Source organism: Camelus dromedarius, chromosome 3, assembly GCF_036321535.1.
Source record: "Camelus dromedarius isolate mCamDro1 chromosome 3, mCamDro1.pat, whole genome shotgun sequence".
In the NCBI taxonomy this organism is placed as follows: domain Eukaryota; kingdom Metazoa; phylum Chordata; class Mammalia; order Artiodactyla; family Camelidae; genus Camelus; species Camelus dromedarius.
This window is the reverse complement of record NC_087438.1, coordinates 13,878,099-13,901,024: the sequence shown is the minus strand read 5'-3', so window position 1 is coordinate 13,901,024 and position 22,926 is coordinate 13,878,099. Positions and strand designations below refer to the sequence as shown.

General features: G+C 35.1%; 1 protein-coding gene across 6 annotated transcripts in view; it reads left to right on the top strand.

Moving 5' to 3' along the window:
* CDH18 (cadherin 18) overlaps positions 1-22,926 on the top strand; it is an 885,120-nt gene that overhangs the window by 810,995 nt on the left and 51,199 nt on the right. For all 6 annotated transcript variants that reach the window (XM_064479693.1, XM_064479687.1, XM_010981984.3 and 3 more), the window contains one exon: positions 8,124-8,260. In XM_064479693.1, coding sequence (XP_064335763.1) covers positions 8,124-8,260 — 137 coding nt within the window. The remainder of the gene's footprint in view (positions 1-8,123; positions 8,261-22,926) is intronic.

The following is a 22,926-nucleotide window of genomic DNA, read 5'->3' as shown; positions in this document are numbered from 1 at the left end:
CTGAGGGCTGAAATTTTGTTTTTGAAGTGAAAAAACTTTTCTAATGTACTTTAACATGACTAATAATTATCTTGAATCTAGGCCTACATAATCAGTGAAATTGATTACCAAATGATGAACTGGGTAATTTTTTTTAAAGTAGCTTCTGTTGAAGAAAATACTTGAATAAAGGCAATCACTGTTGAGATTGACAGTGTTTACCATGGCCATAACGTGTCTGGTGTTTTGTTTGCCCATAAATGCTAATTTTAAGAATAAATTTTCGTCTTATTTCAATGTAATGCTTTTTTCTTTTCATTGCATTAAAATAGATTTACTAGAAATATGAAATGGTGCACATATTGAATGACAGAACAGAGTAGTTGTAGGAATAAAAAATTTTAACCCAGGTTTATAAGCTACAGTAGCAACTTTTGCAAGATCCCCTATGTTAAATGGGCCCGTTTATCTGACAGCAGGAAATTAGTCATGGTTTGCATAGGGAGTTGTCCAATGAGTGGGCCCTTAAGGACCACTGGACAAATCTGAGCTGGCACAAGCTTAATTGTACTTCCTCTGGTCTGCAGCCAGGTGATAACCAATCCCTCATAGGCAACATCTTATTGATTACTGATCACAAAACTTCCTAAGTAGCATTTAGTATAGATATTATCTTGGCACCTAGTTCATGCAAGATGTGGTGAGCTTATAGTGATGTCAGGACGTAATGTTGTGCTATAATAATTGTACTAGAGTAGCCCTTGAATCTACCTCAACATTTTCTCCCTCATACTAATCCTGTTGGCTGTGTATCCTGCAGATTTAGCCAAAGCATCCACATGAGGTACTATGGAGGGTTTTTTTTTCCCTAGGATTCAACCTAAAGTCTAAAAAAATGAGCTTTAAAAATGATAATTGTATTACAACTTAAAATTAGTTCCAGAACTGTAAGTTAAATGAAATGCTGTGAAAAATATAAATGTATTTGTCCTTTTTGCAATGTTTAGATATCTCTCAGTGAAAGAGAAATATAAGCTAGCACACGCTGTAAAAGAAAGTTTATTTCCTGAATTAATCTAAGAAATTTTGAACATAATATTAGGAATCTATAAAAAATTCATCTCTGTATGAAAACCTACTGCTCTGGATAATTAAAGCGTGATGACCTATTGGCCTGATTCCTTCCACCAAAACATTTACAAAAGAGGTAAAGGCTACTCTGACATGCCTTAATTAATTTTACACTAGGTACTAACAGATTCTTCTTTGTATTTGTTGAAGGCTTCGTTGGTTTATTCATTCACTTATAAGGCAAAGTCATACCCCTGTGCTATGGTAGGTTGTAGAAAGAGTTTTATTCTCATAAACTTTCCAAATGAAAATTGACTGATATGCATTGGGCAGGGAAATAATTTTTGGGCAGAATTTTCTTTTTATTTTTTGGAAATGGACAGCAATTCATGCCATTTGTATGGAGACATTTGTTCATTCAATAGTAATCCTTATTCAGCTCCTACTGTGTTTGGAGCACTTTGCCAGAAGAAAAAAACAAAACAGACTAACAAAAAAACAGAACTTAACTATTCATGAACTTTCTCAACAAAATAAACATAAGTTTTCTAAGAAAGAAAGAGAGAAAGCGAACTTAAGAGGCAATAAAACAAGTAACAGTTAACTATTGAGGTCTGTCATGTGGTACTCAAGCATAAAATACTTTCATATATTACCTCATTTAATTGTCACAAGAAAGTTACAACGTACGCAGCATCTCCATTTTGCTAACAAAGAAGGGCTCAGAGAGGTGGTACATTGCTTACGGTCACAGAGCTAATCAGGGGTTTAGGTGTGATGAACACCACCCTTACTTGGTTTCCAAACCCGTGTTGATTCTCTTACTACCGCTCAATACCATTTTCACACATATGCTGGATCTCTTTTGGAAACAAATTTTCATAGAATTTATGTTTACATTCTGAATAAATCAAGACAGTTTATTGTACACAGAGGAAAAGAATGCAGGAGAGGTACTTCAGTGGCCTGAAGTGGTTATCACCTCTACAGTATCTGAAAATTGGGAAATTTGTTTTGGGTAAACCCCTCTTCTGTTCATCTCTTCTCTCTATGTACCTTCGTGAGCCGACCTTTGCATTTTAGATCAAAAATGCACTATGAGTTGAATTGTCCCCATCAACCAACCCCCTCTCGACTCTCTTGCAAGCATTCTCTCAATGACTTAGTTGATGATGATTGAATCAATTGTCATTCCTTACCGAAGAATATTTTATTGTAAAGTAAGTTCATATTACTCTAGGGTAACACTGTGGAGATGGTAATATTGATCAGGGCATTAGCGTATGGGTAAAGGAGATCAACTTCTGTCTGTAGCCTATCTATAACCAACTGTCTCCTTCTATCTTACTTACAAAGTAATGGTGGTCTGAAAAATGACACCCCACTTTAGACCAGATCTAAGATATCTCACCCATGTTTTCCCTAATGCCTTCTGGTGCTTAGAATTTAACTCTGACCTCTGATTTTAAACTGTCTGAGCATCGATCTCAATATTAGCTTGCAAATAGCTTTTCTTTTCTTTTCTTTTTTTTTTTCTTTTTTTGCCTACTTGTTTCCCTAACTAAACCACGTCTAAATAATTCTCAGGTCTTGCTACCTCTTCTCTTTTATATATCTCTTGTTCCTTTCTTTTATTCCTTCAAATAAATATTCATTGAATGAATGGGCAAAGCCTCAAATATTATCTACTTTAAAAAAGTATAAATATTACTTGAAAGATTGTATTGATTTTTAATCTCTTGCACTAACTAGCTCTTTGATGTTGGATAAAATTCTCCATCACTCTGCATCAGATTTCTTCTCGACAAAAATGGTCTATTAATAGTACTTATCTAGTTTTTTTGAGTCTGCAATAAACTAATATTTAGAAAACATTTAAAGCATGTATATAGTACACTGCAAGTGCTTCATAAATGTTAGTTTTTGTTATCACTTATTAGATCGCTTTTGCAAATAACCCATACATGTGTGAGTGTTTCCTCCAAGTCTCATACATCATCCCCATATAATCTTATGTTAAGAGGGAAAGTATAATTTGAAGGATATCTTTAAACATCTTGTCCAGTTATATCTACTCTAGCCTCAGTTTACATTGGTTCATTTTTGACAGCTGTGAACTAGAATATTAAAATATAATTCTCAAAACTCTTAATTCCTCAACTTTCATAATTAATCCCAAGTTAGGACCGATATCACCTAGGTAAATGGTTACTTGATTTTATACTTGCTGGATATATCTAAAAATGTCAAATTCCTGTTAACATTTGTCAAAAATCTAAATATGTGTGTGTGTGCGTGTGTGTATATATATGTGTGTATATAGATAGATAGATAGATGTTCATGAAGTATTAAATGTGTTTTTTTGAAGTTTGTGAAAGGAAGTGTATTTTATTATAAAAATATTTTGAAAAGGTACCTACTGAGAATGTTTTATCTATTTTGTTGTTGGATAAACAGTTTTATAGACACATGTCACTTCTTAATTTTAAATATTAGCATTGAATGATTCTGCGTATTACCCCCAACCTAGTCCTGTATCATTTCTTTTCTCTGACATTTCTGTCTTCCCTTTTTCTGAGTTTTTATTACTGAGGCTAGGCAGAAATCCAAGGGTAATTAGAGCTATTTAGTTCTACTTGAGTTGAAATTCAATTGCAGTCCCATGAATAAGACTCTTTGGATTCAAGCATTGCCCATATAGCGAGCCCTTATGTTGTATATTTCCCAAGAGAGTTAGGCTGCAAAGAAGAGTAAGAAGTAAATAACATGAGTCTGAGGACATGTGCCTCGTGTTACATCTACCATGTAAACATAGATTATGTATTTTTCAAATTCAAATAAAAGCCTATTCATTCTAAAAGTATTTAAGCACTAATACTACCACTTAATGTTAGAAAGCTCTGTCTGTGGGATGCTTAAAAGAGAGGGGGTTGTTCTGATAAAGATGCCACACACTTTCAGAATCTTAATTTACCTTATAAACAGAAGAAAACCCATTTTCTTCCAGACTAACAGTTCTGAAGTGATCAGATTTCTAAAATGAGGCAAATTCTGCCATATTTCATAGGGGTATGTTGATAACAATGTCATCTGGGCTTTGCTGATAGCTGCAGCAGGGAGCTTTGAGGTTGAATAATATTTTTCAATTTTAGGTTCAACTTTCAAATACAGAAACCATTGTTCTAAGACTATCCCCGAATGGAAAGTTTCCTGAAGACAGATTACTTTAAACAATGTAATAACCAGATTGCCAACTGATTACATTTTAATCGATATTATTCTTTTTCTTTGACAAGATTTCCCACATCTAAGCAATTCAGCCCTCATCCTCCTGCATCCTCGGCAACAAGCCTCAGGGGAAGGGAGATTATGAGGATTTTTTGTTTTTTGTTTTGGGGGATTTTTGTGATATCAACTTAAGTCGAAGTAAATCAGTTTCAGGGCACCACGGCCTCGTGCTCTGGGAAAGCCCAATGCTGTATCTCGTTGCCACTCTTCTGTAGTGTCTGGATCTGATGTCTCTTCTCCAAATCAGATTTGCTTTATATTTTGGTCTTTCCTCACTTAAACTGATTTTGCAAGTTGAATTTTCCTTCATTAACCTATAGTTTTTATTAGAACAATTTGCACAAAATGGCCGGTTCCTTGCTTTGATCCCACAGGTACAAGCGACATGTTCTGTTTTTGTCAGGTCTTATTTTCATTAAATGAGCTCCTAGGTTTCTTGGGATGCTTCATAGTCCAGATTTATGGGATGCTATTAATGTCTTCTGTCATGGCTGTGCCTGTCTGTCCACAGGTTGTTATGGGGTTTCATGTTGAGCAATAAGTTCTACATAGGTGTTAACACCGTGTGCCTATGTGAGGCATGGGTTGTATTTCAATTATATTTATAATCTGTTCTAGAAAGTATGATGAATTTTGTAACATTTCCATCACCACAATCACCTATATTCCGAGTGTTTCCCCATGTTAAAGTGGAAGAAGTTTCCTCTGTTACTTTCAATGGAAATCCCAATATTCGTGCTCTGGAAACCAATCTGTTCACCTTCTCATGATTTTTATCTTTTTAGCTATTCCCCTCTTTCAAAATGATCATTCTCTCCAGCAAAGACAATGCCTATTATTACCCACATCAGAAAAAATTAATTTGTTGAACCCACTTCTCTGATGACATAAGGCACCATTTTTCTGATCTTCATTTCAGGTAACGATATTCAATCAAGCGTCATGTTGCATGGGCTTCATATATTTGCATTCAATATACTTTTGAATCCATTGCAATAAAACTTCCAACCTTTCATATTTTATTGAAACTACTCTTTTTCAAGTTAGCCAAAGATGTCCATCCTGCCAAATCCAATTCAGCCTTTACTAACCTCACTCAGCTTCTTAATAGAATTCACCCCAGCTGTCCACACTCCTTTCTTGGCTTCTGCACCACCCCACTCGCCCAATTTCCCTTCTCCCCTGAGCTGCACCTTCCCCTGAAGCATCTCCTATGCAGATGCTGCGACGCTTTATACCCAAAGATGGTGTTCTGTACTGCTCCATCTGTCACGTCCTTTCCTTACAATTCTCTCCCAGATGAGATTATATTGTTCCCATTACAGTACATTTAGGCTGATACATCCTCAACTGTATATTTCCCATTCATTCAGAAAGCACATTGGAAGTCCACACCCACATCTAATTTTCTATTTTTTATTCCACATGTTTATTAATTGACATCCGAGGCATAACATGTCAAAGCCACTGATTTCTGCCCAACTCTCTTTCTCCCAAAGGGATTGTTTCTTTCCCTCTTTAATTCTGAATGGGCTTATCAGCTACATGCTAGAACAAATACACAGACACAACACAAAAATCATTCATGATTTCTTCTTTTTACTAATGCCACTCCAACAAAAAGCTTTATAGGTTGTAGCCAAAATATAGCACTATTTTATACACTTCTGTCCGTTTCCTTCTTTTTTTCCACCTGTGCCCATGATGACAATTATTTCTTTTCTGAGTTGTTTTTAATGTTCTGTGTTCCAAGATTCCAAAGTAACCACTGGAATTTTTTTTTCAGAACGTAAGTAGATCTGTTATTTATTTTGTTTAAATTGTTTCCATTGCTTCTATCAAAAAGTCAAAACCCTTGACTTGTGCCACAGGGCAGGCTTGTCCTACCCCCTGGCCATCACTTCATTATTCTGCCAGTTACATGGAAACATCCATTTGTTACTGAACCATGTCAAGCTTTTTCTGCACTTTGGATCTTTGTACTTTATGTCCCTATATTCAAATATTATTCCCCTTGCACTTCTCACATGACAGTTCATTCTTTTTTCTTCAGACGTAGAAGAAATGTAACTTAAGCTAAGAGTAATGAAGAGGGATGAAGGATTAGAGGTTTAAGGAGAAAAGAAAACGTCCTCCTTAAACCCACTGAGGAACAGTGTGGGACATTTCTACAACTTATTGTTAGATAGTGAAGTGGGGCACCAGGCAGATAGGTGGAGGAGGGAGGATGGTCGGGAAGTTGGGGTTATGCCTGCCTCCAGCATAAAGGGATTTTTACTTCTTCTAAATGAGGGCCAGCAAGAAACTGGTTAGAACCAGTCAGGACTATGCAGTATTGAAAAACTTAATGGAACACGACCCAGTGCTCATTGTAATATAATTAACACTGTGGTTTAGCACCTACCATGGGTTTTTCTGTGTGCACCATGGGTAAGGACTTGTGCAAAGGAAACAAACATGACTCGGCATTCCAGGGGCAAGAGCCGTCAATCAATCAAAAGGCCGCCTCTAAGCCAGGGTGTAAGAGAGAGGGCAAAACAAAGACCATTTTCCCTCCCTTGGATCAGCCCGCCTCCCACTCTTGGAGGTGGACTTTTCTTTTCCTAAATAAATCCTTCAAAAATCTTTCACTACGCAATGCGTCTCCCATCTGTAATCTTGTCCTCAGATAAGACAAGGACTGAGGTCTTTTCCTTTTTGGGGGGTAACAATATAATGATTGTTTACTATATTATTTATTCAGATTTATGTTAATTAACTTGTTGAATAATGTAAAACCCCACAACTCAGGGGTATAGAAAAAAGTAATTTATAGCCATGGTGTGTGTGTCTGAGTCAGCTGGGATCAGCTGAACTAGACTGGCTTTTGTTTGCCAACTCTGTGTATCCCCAGTGCATTCCATCATGCATCTGCTCATTTATTAGGTAGCTCTGCGCTAGGGTGGGGGATCTGAACTGGGTCAACCCTATGTCTCTCACCTTTCTTCTGGGAACCAGTGAACTAGCCCTGGCATGATCTTCTTCTGGCAGTAGTAGAGTGTAAGAGGGAACTTGCAAAGTCTCATGACACCTAAACCCAAATACGGAACAGGGCACCATCACTTTCCACTCATTCTGTTGCCAAAGTAAGCTGGGGGCCAAATCTAAGGTAAGAAAGCCATGCACAATTACATGAGCTTGGCAGGGAAGAAGATGTGTGATCAATAAAGCAACCTACTTCCTGTTTATTCATTCTTTCACTCTTTGACTAAGAGAAGATGCTAAGTGATGGAGACACAACGGTAATTAATTAAAATGTTTTGTTTTTCATTTTGTGTTTATCTTCCAACTTCAGGTATAATGAAATTCCAAGATAAATTAATCTCTAACATCTGTTATCCTTAAAAAAACTGTACATATAACAATGAAAAGTTTAATTAAAGTTTTATTTTTTTCCAGTGGACTGTAGGCTTCACAGAGAAGTTTTTTGGGTTTGTTTTTTTTTTTTTTGTCTCTCCCTCCCTCATTAATTAACTGTGCTTTTGTTCATGGAGTCTAGTAGGTGTATGTTTTAAGCTTTTTGAATTAGTAATTGAAGTGACAGAAAAAACGAGTGACAGAAAAATAATTGATATCAGTTCTATGCAAATATAAAATGGCCAGGCAAATCTTAAGAGCCAAATATGGAAAGTAAAAATACATGTTTCAATATTTGAATGTATTAGGTTAATACCTCCCTTGATTCAGTTTTCTTTTCTTTGTTATAGCGTCGGGTAAAAGAAAATGTATCTATTTGTTTCTCTAGATATTTCATCGACTACAAACCTGAAGATGACAGGTTTTTCAACATTGATGCCAACACTGGAACCATTAAGACTACCAAGGTCCTTGATAGAGAGGAAACTCCGTGGTACAACATCACAGTTGCTGCTTCAGAAAATGGTAAACGTCTTTATTTTGTTATCATAGGAAAGAAGTCACTTATACGTGAAGATTTATGCTGAGATTTTCTCCAGAGCAAGGCTTTTGCCACTTTTATTGTTTATGCCAGGGGTGAGCAGGGTGCACAGAAGGTAGTAGATACAATTATTCATTGTCAGGTACAGCGAATAAATCTTGTACCTTTTCCTTTACTTTAATCCCCGCATAGTGGTGGGAAGTTGGCATCACAAAACACTTAGTCTGCATCACTGAGTCAAAATACTTGGTTCTCTTCTGAATTGTGAGACTTGCTTTGTCATGTGCTTATTCCTTACTTAAGCAGAAGAGGAATACTTCATATGCGGCGAAACTGTTTAGGAAAACAAAAAGAAGAGAAGAAAAGAAAATCTTAACATTGTACTTGAATTATTTTATCAATATAGCACCCCTCCTCAAGCTTCAATTAACACTCAGAACTTTTACAGTAAAAGAATAACTCTTGGGATTTCCACGGGCAGGTCTATGTCCCTTTTAAGAGAAGTATATGATACACAGCTGAGGAAGGCTCTTGTCTCATCCTCATCCAGAGCATGGCATTATGCTAAATACCTAGGTTTTGAAAAAAGCATAAATATCAATAATTATCTCTGAGTTCAAAAAGATGTGCATGACAACGTTCAAATGAAATTAGAATAAAATGCTAGGAAAACGGATTTACTGTCATGAAAATGAAACCTTTCTTTACATGTTGAGAAATAAACCAAAGTACAAATTGCCCCAAGTTTAGCATTGCATGCAGAAAATATGTATAATTTTAAAAGATTTCTACATATTCACAACAGAACTATAAATATATTAAAATTAAGAATACTTCACATTAAAAAAACAGTGCTATGTGAAAAGAAATTATGTTCTCTTTTGCTTGTCCTCAGAAGGTACAAGAAATTTTAAAAAATTGAAACTTCATTTATAAATAATTTACAAATCATGCAATTCACCCTTTTAAAGGGTACAGTTTAATGACTTTTAGTGTACTCAGAACTTGTGCATCAATCACTACAATCTGTTTTAGAATATATTCATGATTTCAGAAAGAAATCCTGTACCCCTTGGTCATCACCCTCTAAACCCCACTCCTTGTGTCTCAACTCAAGAAGCCACTAACCTATTTCCAGTTTCTATAGATGTCTTAGTCTGTTTCGGCCAATATAACAAAATGCCATAAACTGAGTGCTTCAAACAACAAACATTTATTTCTCACAGTTCTGGAGGCTGGAAGTCCAAGATTAAGGGGCAACAGATTTGGTATCTGGTGAAAACCCAGTCCAGGTTCATAAATGGCTGCCTTCTACTGGTGAACTCACCTGGCACGAGGGCAAAGAATCTCTTTGGAGGCACTAATCTCACTGATGAGTGTTCCACTCTGAATTTTGGCAAGGGAACATAAACATTCAGTCTATAGCAATAGATTTGCCTTTTCTTGGCATTTCATATAAAAGAATCATATAACCCGTGGTTCTTTGTGACTGGCTTACTTCACTCAGCACAGTATTTTCAAAGTTCATTTACACTGTAGCATGTAGCAGTGTTTCATTCATTCTTATTGCTAAAAAATATTCCACTCTATGGATATATTACATTTTACTTGTCCCTTTATCACTTTATCTATCAGGACAGACATTTGGGCTGTTTCTACTTTTTGCCTAGTTTGAATAATGCTGTTATGAACATGACTATGAGTATCTCCATATGGATGGGTTTTCATTTCTTTTGGTTGTGTACCTAAGAGTGGGATTACGAGGTCACATAGAAACTCTATATTTAAACTTTTGATGAGCAGCCAGACTGTTTTCCAAAGTGGCTACATTTTACATTCATACCAGCTCTATATGAGGGTTCCAATTTCTCTATATTGTTATCAATATTTATCATTACATACCTTTTTGATTAGATCCATTCTAGTGGGCATGGGGTGATAGCTCATTGTGGTTTATGTACTTTTATAATGCCCTTTATTACAAATCAATAATTAAACCACTCCAGTCTTCTCTGTTCTACCTGAATTTTTCATGTTTTGCATCTGAAAAATCAACTCAAGTGGTTTCCATTTAGATAATTTTTTCGACATAATGTTCTCTTTGAAAATAAGCATCACTAACTACTTTAAAATGAGCATTATAAAGAATACATGAGTGGGTTCACTTGTTATCATTCTGGTTAATATTCATTTTCAACGTAACGAGACTAGACCTAGAATTACATGTTCTTAGTCACCCAAGGACAACAAAAGGACTGTCACATGATAAAGGCTCATTGAAAATTAGTTTTAAAATAAAGGAATAAATGGATTGATATATTCAAAAGGAAATGATAAAGACATTTGAAAGGTTCCAAAAATATTGTGTAGTTCTTGGGAACAAGCTCCATGGATAGAAGATGGAAGTTAAGAATCCCTGGAAAGAATGATATTTGCTTGTTGGAAACAATAGGAAATTTTAAAAATAGCATCAAGTTCAATTACAGGCGTATTTTAATCAGAGGCTGTACTTAAGATTGTTTCTAAATCTCACCTCAGTCCAAATAATGTTTGCATCAAGTAGAAGCTGATTTATAAACATACATGGGTTCATGTATATCATAAAAACTCTATTGTTTTCAATCATTACCAAAGGAAATGTTCATTTTTACTAAAGTAACGTCTTCAAGATATACTAAGTTTTTTTTTTTTAAACCACTTGTTGGTCCTTCATATGGGAAATGAGTTAATACACATCTACTAAGTAAAACAGCACAGTAAATCGTAATATCCTAAATTTTATGGATGGTAATAAAAAAGCCTTAGAGATATCTCAATGAGCATTACTAAGATATAATTTAATCCTAATCATAAACAGGTATGTAGAAAGAATGAGCAATAGTTAAGATTTTATAGCCATATTGGGAGACACTGTTTAGAAAAGTGCACATCCACTTACAGATTGCTTGACTTAAGTGTCTATGAAATAGAGTTGGAAGCCCTTCCAGGTACAATTGCTTGTAAGCATTAATTTCAACATGAGCCATGTCATCCAACTGTTTTCTAGTGTATTCTGTTGTGGATACTTTTTCAAACAGGATTTTTTTAAGGCTTTATTTTTTTTAGTGAAGTTTTAGGTTCACAGCAAAATCGAGAGGAATGTATGGAGATCTCCCATATCCCCCCAGCACCTTCATGTGCTTAGCATCCTCGACTATCAACATCTCCCACCAGAGTGATACATTTGTTATAATTGATGAACCTATATTGACATGTCATAATCAACCAAAGTCCATGGTTTAATTTAAGGTTCATTCTTGGTCTCCTTTGGGTTTGGACAGCTGTATAATGGCATGTTCTCATCATGATAGTATCATACAGAGTATTTTGACTGCACTAAAAATCTTCTGTGCGCTGCCCATTCATGTCTCCCCGTCCCTACGCCAGGTAACCACTGATCTTTTTATTGGCTCCCTAGTTTGGCCTCTTCCAGAATGTCACGTAGTTGGATTTATACAACATGTTGCCTTTCAGAATGGCTTCTTTTACTTAGTAATATGGATTTAAGATTCCACCATGTCTTTTCATGTCTCGATTGCTCATTTCTTTTTAACATGCAATAATATTCCATTGTTAGGATGTACCACAGTTTCTTTACTCATCCATCTACTGAAGAATATCTTGGTTGTTTCCAAGTTCTTGTTAATGATGAAATAAAGCTGCTATAAGCATTCATGTGTAGGTTTTCATGTGGACAGAAGTTTTCAACTTCTTTGAGCTAATACCAAAATGTGCAATTGCTGTATCATATGGTGAGAGTATGTTTAGTTTTATAAGAAATTGACAAAATGTCTTACAAAGTGGCTGTGCCATTTCGCACTCCCACCAGATATGAATGAGTAAGAGTTCCTGTTGCTCCACATCCTCCCTAGCATTTGATGTTGTCAGTGTTCCCTGGATTTGGGACACTTTAATGGATATAGAATGGTATCCTGTTGTTTTAATTTGTATTTTCCTGACATATATGTGGAGCATCTTTTCATATGCTTATTTGCCATCTGTATGTTTTGTTTGGTGAGGTGTCTATTAAGGCCTTGAACCATTTTTGAATCAGGTTGTTTTCTTGTTGAATGCTAAGAGTTATTTGCATGTTTTGGATAACTGGTTTATCAGATATGTCTTTTGCAAATATTTTCTCCCAGTCTGTGTCTTGTCTTCTCATCCTCTTGACAGTGTCTTTCATGAACAGAAAACGGATTTTTAAAAATCTTAAGCTAACAGTTTTGAGGAGACTGTTGTTCTAAGGAGTTACAATTCGAAGTTAATGTTTTAAAATACCTATTCATCCTACCTAGGGGTTTGTGCAATTAAAAGAAAGGGGCCTCATCTGGGCAGATAAAGAAATGAACCAGAATTTAAGAGAAAATAAAAGCAAAGCAACTCTGTGCAAAAACAAAACAAAGCAAAACACACACACACACACACACAAACCAAAACAAAAAATGTTGCCCCCTTCCTTGAGGTGAACAGGCCTCATGCTAGAGGGCCAGTGTGAAAGTTGAGGGTTGTCACAGCTGAAATGAGCATCCTTTGAGCAGGCAGGTAGAGTGCAGGCGCAATGCAGCTGTTAATTACATGGTGTTTGGCTCTGCCTTCTTTCATCCTGTGGTTCTGGGTCTCAAAGCATTTATGCAGCTGCCTAGTCATGCAGGAAAGGCAGGAAACATGGATCTGGTCTGTGACATCTTTTACCAGCTGCTATTTGTCCTTGTAGGGAGCACTTTACAGGTGTGTCATCCTAACAAAAATCTCTGTGAAATAGAGAGGAAAGGTATTATTCTCATTTTTTAGATAAAAAGAACATGAGACTCATACAAAATATTAATCTAAATATTTTGGTTCTTAGATCTGCACTCATTCTAACATGGTCCTCCATATGGAAATCGATGTCCATGGGACCTAAGTACCAGTCAGGTATTTGAATTGATTGAGGTTTATTCTGTTACTTATTTTTAAAATGCGTTCTGTGACATAAGATTATTTTCAGCATTTTAAAGAACACGCTAAGAATCAAATGAATTCAATATGTTGTCTCTGGTCAGGGGAATAGAAAGTGTTGCCTTCTTATCAGGTGTCACAGTCTTTGGGGAAGAGAACGTTCTAAATAAATACTTGTGGAACATTTCTGTTACCGGCAGCAATGTAATTCATAATACAGCTATTTGATAACTTCTATGACTCTTCCATTAATGTGTAACAAATACTCATATGATTTCTGTAGGGTAGAAATCCAGGAGGGTTCAGCTGTGTTCTCTGCTTTAGATCTGGAAAGACTTAAGTGATGTGTCAGCTGGGCTGGGCTCTTATTGGGAGGCTCCAGGGAAGAATCTGATTATTTACTTGCTTACTTACTTATTTACTTACTTATTTATTTATTTTCATTGAAGTATAATCAGTTTACAATGTTGTGTCAATTTCTGAGGTACAGCACAATGCTTCAGTCATACAGGAACATACATATATTTGTTTTTGTATTCTTTTTCACCATAAGTTACTACAAGATACTGAATAAAGTTTCCTGTGCTATACAGTATAAATTTGTTGTTTATTTTATACGTATTAGTTAGTATCTGCAAATCTCAAGCTTTCAGTTTACCCCTTCCCACACCCTCCCCCCCAGTAATCATGTTTGTTTTCTACATCTGTGAATCTGTTTCTGTTTTGTAAATAAGTCTGTTTGTTTGTTTGTTTTTAGACTCTACATGTAAGCAATATCATATGATATTTTTCTTTCTCTTTCTGGCTTACTTCGTGAAGAATCTGATTTAATGCTCATTCTTTCTGGCACAATCCACTTCCTTGAGGATGTGGGTCTCCATTTTTTTTTCTAGTTGTCAACTTGGGCATCTCTCTCCTCTTAGAGGCTGCCGGCCTTCCTCCGCACATAGCCCTCACCTTCTTCAAACAAGTGACTGTGTGTCAAGTCCTTTTTATGCCTGAATTTCTTTAACTTTCTCTTCTGCTGCCATCTGGAGAAAGTCTCTGCTTTCAGTGGTCTTCACCTGATTGGGTCAGGCCTACCCAGATAAGCTCTGTGTTTTAAGGTCAAATGACTTGGGACTTTAATTTTATCTGCAAAATTCCCTTCACAATAGTATTCAGATTCATGTTAAGTTGAATAACCAAGGACAGGAGTCTTGTGCTGGCATCTTTAGAATTCTACCTACCATGACCCTAAAATGTCTGTAAAAATTTGGCAAGGTTGTTATTGTTGTTGTTATTATTATTATTATTATCATCATTATTATTACTGGATAGTACATATCCTTTCAAACCTGATGCTGTGGTTTACTTGTCCTTCTGTATGACTCCTTAGTACAGTAACAGCACTAGTAGGTACTCAAAAAGTAGTTCTTAATATATTTTTTCCAAGTGAATTTCTCATCATCTCCCTCCATTTCTTTGTTAGAGCCTCAGTGCAGGATAACGTATATTTTGTCCCAACTGTGTTTTGGAATCTGCCATTATGATCATTCTTCTTAATATCTAAATCCAATGAGTATATTTTCTTTCTTATTTCCCCTTGATTTCTTTGTGATATTTGACTATATTAATCATTCTCTTTCCTCTTGGAATGTTCTACTTCCTTAGTATCCATCCCAGTACTCTGGTGTGATGTGCTTTATCACCTTTATCCTAAAGTATACATTAACTGACTCACTCGAAATGCATTCATCAATGATACTTGCTAGGTAGTGTAGTGATTTAGGCACTAATGGTACTGAGGACATATTTTGTTTTTGAGGAATTTAAGAGTCTCACGCAAAAGACAAAGTAAGCATATAATTGCATTATGAATAATTACTGTGCTTTTTAGGAACTAGAGAAACATAAAACATGGTTGCTTTGTCTCTCTAAGAGGATAAGTGGAGATTTCAAAGAAGGATAACGCATGGATTCAGTCTTGAGATGAAGGATGAGTAAAGGTTAAACTACGTTCTGCTGTCAGCTGGACCTGGATTAGTCAGGGTTCTTCAGACAAACAGAACCTATAAGATTCAGAACCAATAAGGAGATTTAGTATAAGGAATTAGCTCATGTTGGCTCATCCAGTTACGGAGGCTGGCAGGTCTGAAATCTTCAGATCCCATGTCCTAGGGCACATCTTAAGGCCAGAACCTGAAAGAGCCAATATTTCAGAAACTATCAGGCAAGAGAATTCTCTCATATTCAAAGAAGAGTCAGCCTTTTGTTCCATTCAAGTCTTCAACAAACTGGATGAAACCCACTCACATAATAGAGAACAATCTACTTTACTAGGTCTTCCAATTTAAATGTTAATCTTATCCAGAAGCACTCTTACAAACACACACAAAATAGTGTTTGACCAAATATCTGGGGACCCCATGAATTTGAGTCTCATTATGGCCCAATATCCTGGGTTTTATCCGGCTGTCTATGCGATGCCCATGTAGGCTAAGGTTTGAGAACCACTCACCAATGTGATTCTAATGTAAATTAAGTTTAAGAAACATGGTTTTCAATAACAATTTGATCTATTTAGGACTAATCTCATGAGCATGCACACATGCGCGAGCGCACGCACGTGCACACACACACTCACACACACACACACACACGGATCCTGATTGCCTGAGGAATAAACTCCATGTAGGTCATACGTGGCTTTTCTTCATAATATTTGGCCCTCTAGTCTCAGCTGAATCCTCTGAAAAATGTGTATCATGCTTTTAGGCACAGACCCTCAAACAGGCCGTGTTGTTTCAATAATTGTATTGTCTTTCCATCTCTCAAAGCCCTCTTCTTATTTTCTTCTGCTTTACAAACAGCAATTTTCTTTTAAGAAGTCTTTCGAATGTCACACCTGTGAATTTTTTCTCAACTTCTCAGGCAAATTTTACAGCCCCTTCCCTTCTATACTCTAACTGCATGCCTGCCTTAAAATGACATCACTTATCAGTCTTACATAGAGCACTTACCACGTTTTATTGTAATATTTTCACTTTTTCTGGATGGTCAACATCTCAAGTCTACGGATCTCTTTCATCTTTGTTCATCATAGTATTGCCAAATACTTAGTAAATTTCCTGAGACATAGAACTGGGTTAATAAAATTTTGTTAAATTCATGAATATTCTCTGCCCTCATTTCTCCACCTACCTTAACTACCGAACACCTCCATCACTCACGACAAAATGCAGTCATCACTAAACTATATGTTTCCCATTTCACCTAGAATATTCTGTTTCGCCTTGTTCTGTGCATTAAATGCAAGGATGTATTCCACCTGATCAATACACCAAAATGGGACTTTGTCTCATTAATTGCTTGCATGACGGTTGTACTCCCAAAGGATCCAAGGTCAGGGAGATGCTTATTTATTCATACTTTAATGAGTCCAAAAGGTTCTGCTGTAACCAGAGTTCATGGTTTCAGCAAGAACAGAAACGAGCTCATGTTTTGTGAATTGATATGAATATCTGCCTAGCTCCCTGTTTCACTTTTTCTCTCTACATAACTCAAGTCCAGAAACCAGTGTTTCCATATTCTTTATTCATTGAATGTTTCTCATTTGTTTTCTCAATTCTCATGCAAATGTATTCAAAGAGTAGGATCCACACATTTCAAATTTAGTCCACTTGTCAACTTCAGGTCCTGGAAATTAAATTTAAATTTTATGAACTCGTTCCTCTTTGCCTTTTAATCTGAAATTAATTTTTGTTAGCAGCTGCATCTAACAATGTAAAACCCCGTTACTGAAGAGTGGGTGGTTTTTAAGTCCCTTTGGCTTCTACATATTCTATTATTATTGTCAGTGTGCTTATTTTTGGTCCATGAAATTTGTCTTCCACAAATGTGTTCGTATTAGCAGTTTCCCTTAACACACAAAAGAATCCTAGTGGGTGTTTTCCCCTCAGCACACAAAGGGACTAACACACGGATAAATTGATATCACTTTAACCAATGATCCGAAGTACTACAATAAAATATTTTCTGAAATTTTTTATACATCCATGTGTCAGTGTATTAGTTACCTAATGCCATATGACAGATTACTTCAAAATATCTAAAAATAATTCAATTTGTTCTGAGATTTAGAATAACTTTGTTGATTCATGTACCTGCCTGCAAGTTTCATAGGTAAACTGGGCTTTAGGCTTTATTTGATTAGGTCTGTGTCTCCATTTCTCTGTGATTGTTTTCCTTTCCTGCATTCTTTTTTATCTCACATTTTGCTTTAGAGTTGTTAGATTATAGTAATAAGCAACGAGTACTATGTTAACTTTTAGTACATTAACGGAATGAATATCACTTTAAATTGATATACACTCATCCTCATTCACATCCAAGGTGAGATAAATAATCATTTTGCATAACCACTAAGAATGGTGCTCCCAATTAAGCAATTTATGAACTAATCTCAATTCACTGCCTTTAAAAATTATATGTAATACAGGAAATGTGCCCATAATTTCATTAATTAGTGTGACAAAAGGTGTGGGATTGTCTATATTGTCTCAGAACCTTCAAGGTCTATATATCTGTCTTCACTTGCAGAAATTCTATTCAAACCTTTTGGATCCTACACACAAGGAGGAGTTTGATCAGACAATTATAATGTCTAAGACATTCTCTTTTTTCGTCATTGTGTATCCAGTAAGTCGATACATTGAAGGATTACTAAGGATTACACTTTCCTGATTTCAGTATCAAATTCTAGAAGACTTAGAACACGTGTTGATTGAAAAGAAACTCAAACAACTCAAGTAATTATATATAGTACTGCTAAATATGTATTTTATAGTTTTCCTCCATCTACAGTTTTTCAATACTTCTCCTAATTTCCTTACATGCATTAGATGATCTTGCTTCTTTAATAACACAAAACAAGACCAATCAGAAAGGCGTTTCTACATTTTTCTTCTATCATATCTACCAACCTAACTAGTCCTATGGGCAGTAATCCCATAAATAATTAATTTTAAAAATCCCATTAGTGTGAATGAACTCTCCGTGCCATGCTTACGGCCACCCCTCTATGTGTGCTCTGAATCACGTCCTTTCTTACTCACTCTTAGACATCACACTGTTAATAATTTCTCCTCTTCCCTGTATCTTTATTTTTCCTTATCTGATACATAATTCCCCTGTCCTCAAAAACAGCCTTTGTTTTCTACTGCAAATAAAGTCAATTCAAGCAAATGAAAACTGAAAACCTACCTTGATCAAATGTTTCCCTCCAGAGACATCTCTATTATTTCATTCCATTTCCTGAAAAACTCCTTGAAGGAATTGTCTGTATTAACAGCCTGCCTTTTCTCTACTCTCATACTCTTTAAAATGCACTCTAAAAAGTTTTTTATCTTCATAACTTCACCAAAATTACCCTTGTCCTTCACACTGCAAAATCCAAAGTCTAATTCTCATTCCTCCATTTGCTCAAAAATTTTTCAACATTTGTCACAATTGACAACTCCTTTAAGAAACAAGTTCTTTCTTTAGCTAAAGGGCACATCATTCTCTGATTCTGTCTCCGATTCTTCTAGCTCAGTGTGTTGATAACTTCTTCCCCATCTCTTTATTCATTGAATTGTGGGGCATCTGATTTTCAGACCTCAGACCTGTCTTGAGTTACTGCCCAAGTAATGCCATTCAATAGAATGGACTTTTGTGGCATCTACATATTGATGGCTCTCAAATTTAAATCTGCAGCAACTTGGGCACTTCTCCCCTGGATATCACATTAACCACCTTAATATCTCCTCACAGAGGTCTCAAATCCAATATGATCCAAGTAAATATCTTCCTCAGAATCCAATTTCTCTGTACACCTACTCCCCCAGAAACCTTCTCCACTTCAGCAGCGACAGTCACAGTCTTCAGATTGCTCTGCAGATCACCCAGAGTCGTGTGTGGCTCTTCTCTTTTTGTTACGCTGTGCATCCAATTCCTCAGACATTCTTCTGCCAGCTATACTTTAAAAAATACCCATGAGTGAACCACGTCTTGCCATCTCCATCACCCCCATCGCTGTCCTAACAACCGTCACTTCCACTGGAGTACTGCAGTAGCTTTCTAAATAGTTTTTTTTTTTTTTTGACTTAGCCTCCTTTAATCTGCCATAATGTTTCTTTTAAATCATAAGTAATACTATATAGCTCTTTTTTCAGTATGATGAAATACTCCCAAACATTCCAAAACATGGCACTCATAAAAGATTAAATGAAGATACACACACACACAAACACACACACACACACACGTCACATCCTACCAAACAAAAAGAGTAAAGATGGGGCATGTGTTCTGTTTTCACTTTAGTTCTGGGTGGAGGGAATGAAAATGTGAAAGCGTTACCTATCAGAAATTGTGTATGTGACACTTCTTACATGTCATTTCAGATCACCTTGGCCTCACTAACTCTTTGACAAGTGTGAAACAGACATATTTTCAAACGACTACAGTTGAGGAGGTTAATATTGTTACTTCAAAATGTGTTAGAAAGAAAGAAAATTATTTCAAAAGGAAGACCCAGTAAGGAATGATGACAAGGAAAGCAGTACATGTGAGGATACTGACTATGTAATAACATAAAATATCAACTTTGACAGATTAACAAGACCACAAGCTTCATCATCATCACCATATCTTATAGGCATGAAGTTGTGAGACTGCACTGAAATTAAAGCATTTAAAGTTATAATATTCAGGAAGAGACTAAAGATGCCAATTGTTTTAGATTTTCCTGAGTTAACAAAAGCATGTTAACATTTCTAGAGTAAAAAAAGTAAATTTAGTACACAGATTTAAAATTAGAGGAGAAATGGAATAATAATAAAACCTTAAACAATCTACTGGAAAGTAACATTACAAAGGGTTGAAAACAGAAAAATTAAGACAAATCTGAAACACATAATAAGGTAGTAAAAATATACATTAATAGCCAAAGTGGCATAAGTAAGATAAATAAACAGCATTACTGTACTGGAGTAAAATAAGAAAAACAAGTTATATTTATGCTACTCATAATAGATAAATAATGAGATGTAAAGGTAGAGAAAGTTTTAAAATAGTAGAATTTTAAAAAAATAGACAATTCTAACAAAAGAAACCTGGCAGAACTATGTTAGTATCAGAGAAAATATACTTTAAAACAGAAAGCTATCATGATGATGAGAATGTCATCTCATATTAACATGTAGGATGTGTCACAAGGGTGATGTGCCCATTTGAAACTTGAATGAACCTAATAAAATAGATTCAAAATAAACAAACAAAAAAACCATAATGTTGGGGGAAACTGGTAACAGAAATCTCTCGGAAACTGGGAATGAGTAATGATAAAACTATTTCAAAGAACAAAAGAAAAACACTTGATATTTGACTATATATATATTATATATATATATATATAATATATATATATATACACACATACATACATGTATATAGTTCAGTGGACTTGAAAAATACATGTAATTTTCAAACACATAAAGCAAAATATACTAATATGGATGATATACTAAACCATGTAGCAATTTTGAAAAAAAAATGTGTTGATACAAGTTGCATCGTTTGAAAACCATACAATCAAATTGCTATAAGACAGAGTTATTTGCAGGCCAATGTGGAGAATGGATGGACACTTCAACAAACAGCTGAAAGCAGGATATGTCATCTGGCTTTGAAAATGAAAGTGAACTTACTTACCTACCTCCAACCATAAAAACTAAGTATTTCTTATTTGTAGAATATAAAAATTAAACCTTAAATGAAATGTTAGGTTTCAGCACTATGCCTTTGAATAGGAAACGTTTTATAAAAATACAAATTGTACGATCCCTAAAGAAAGATATTGATAAATAAAACTATGAAAATTGTGCTTAGTTGGTAATTAGAACACAATTTGAAATGAGTGTCTAAGTTGTGTGTATGTAAAGATACACATATATCTCTGCTTAATATACAGATATATTTTAAAAACTGGACCAATTATTTTTCAATTGGCATTATAATATTTATCATGTATATTGATATTTTAAGTATATAGTCAGGTTGAGGAATAAAATGAACACTAATTAAAGAGCCACCCACCTTGAAGAAATAAGCTTTGCATCTCTGTGACATCCCTCTCCGTTCTATCCGGAGCGCATCAAGATTGAATTTTGTATTATCCGTTCCTTTGTTTTCTCTATAATTTTACCAAATACAGTTAAGCTGTTTATCTATATTTATGTGTATAACTATCCTTATATTTGTTGGCTCATGGGCATTGAAAATATAAATGAGCCAAATACGCACTTCTGTGAATTTTTTTCAGTGCTTTTTTGAGATTCATCCATGTCAAAAAGTACAGAAAAAGTCTATTCATTTTCACTATGATGAGAAAATAAATCTATTTTAACAAATTCATACAACTTCCAAAGGTTGCTTTGGATTGTTTTCAGTTTTCTGTAGCCTCAGGTATTGTTAATATTGCTGATATAACGTATCTTATGCATCTTATACATGTTTCGTATTGCAAATGTGAAAAATGTCTCTATGTATATCCCTTGGGTGCACATACCAAGAGCATGTATTTCTAGCAGTATTCTCAAATGTTTTTCAAAAAGAGAATGTTTAACCTGTTTTTAATAAATATGTAACTATATTCAACGATTGACTCAGAGATTAATATGTATGTTTAATATGTGAGGTGAAGATCTCTTAACCAACGCATTTCATTTTATGCAGGAAAATTCCACTCTAAAAGATGTTTGTATTCAGTTCCAAAATTACATTAACTGTCCCAAGTCTCACCTTTCATGTTATTTGAAATTTGAAGGATTTAAAAATTACAGAAGAGATGTTCTAATATCTTCTATATGAATCTGAACATATTTTAGAGATTTTTTAAATAAATGTAGACTGCTCTGGCATTTTTATTGTTTTCATTACATATACTTCTCTGCTTATGAAAGGTGTTGATTTATATCTAATTAATTATCATTGCATTATCAATAAAGTCCTTAGATTATCTCAGTAGGCAATAATGCATAATGTTTAAGACTACTAAATCTAAAGTAAGACCGTCTCTAGTTAAATTCTGCTTCTGTTTATTTCACATGGCTGGAACTTGGGGAAATTATTTAGCAAAAATATTACATATTTTCTTATCTGTAACGAAGGATGCCAGTAAGGGCTAGACGAAGCTTCTTCACCCAGAATCTGGCACGTGGTGTCATAACAGTCAGCTAGTGTCATTACCATAAATTTGACTGAAATACATGCTAAATACATCAGTCATTACTTGATACGTCTTCATGGGGCTTAGAGACCTTTTACCTTATTACTTATTAATTTTATTGTTACTTACTATTACTTTATTACTTATTAGTCTTATTAATAAGAGACCTTATTAACTTTTGGAAACCACCAGAAAATAGCACACAGATGAAGAAGATGGAAATACATTTTTATAATCATTGCAGATAATGATAAAATATTCTAGCACCTATGTAGACATCTAGAAAATAACTTTACAATTGGAGCACTGTTGAAATACATTCACTAAACTCTCTTAACTGTGATTTATTTTGTGTAAAACTTAGTTGATGCCCACAATCAGCCATATGCCGGTAGCTAGAATAGGATTCTCTCTAGGATGTAT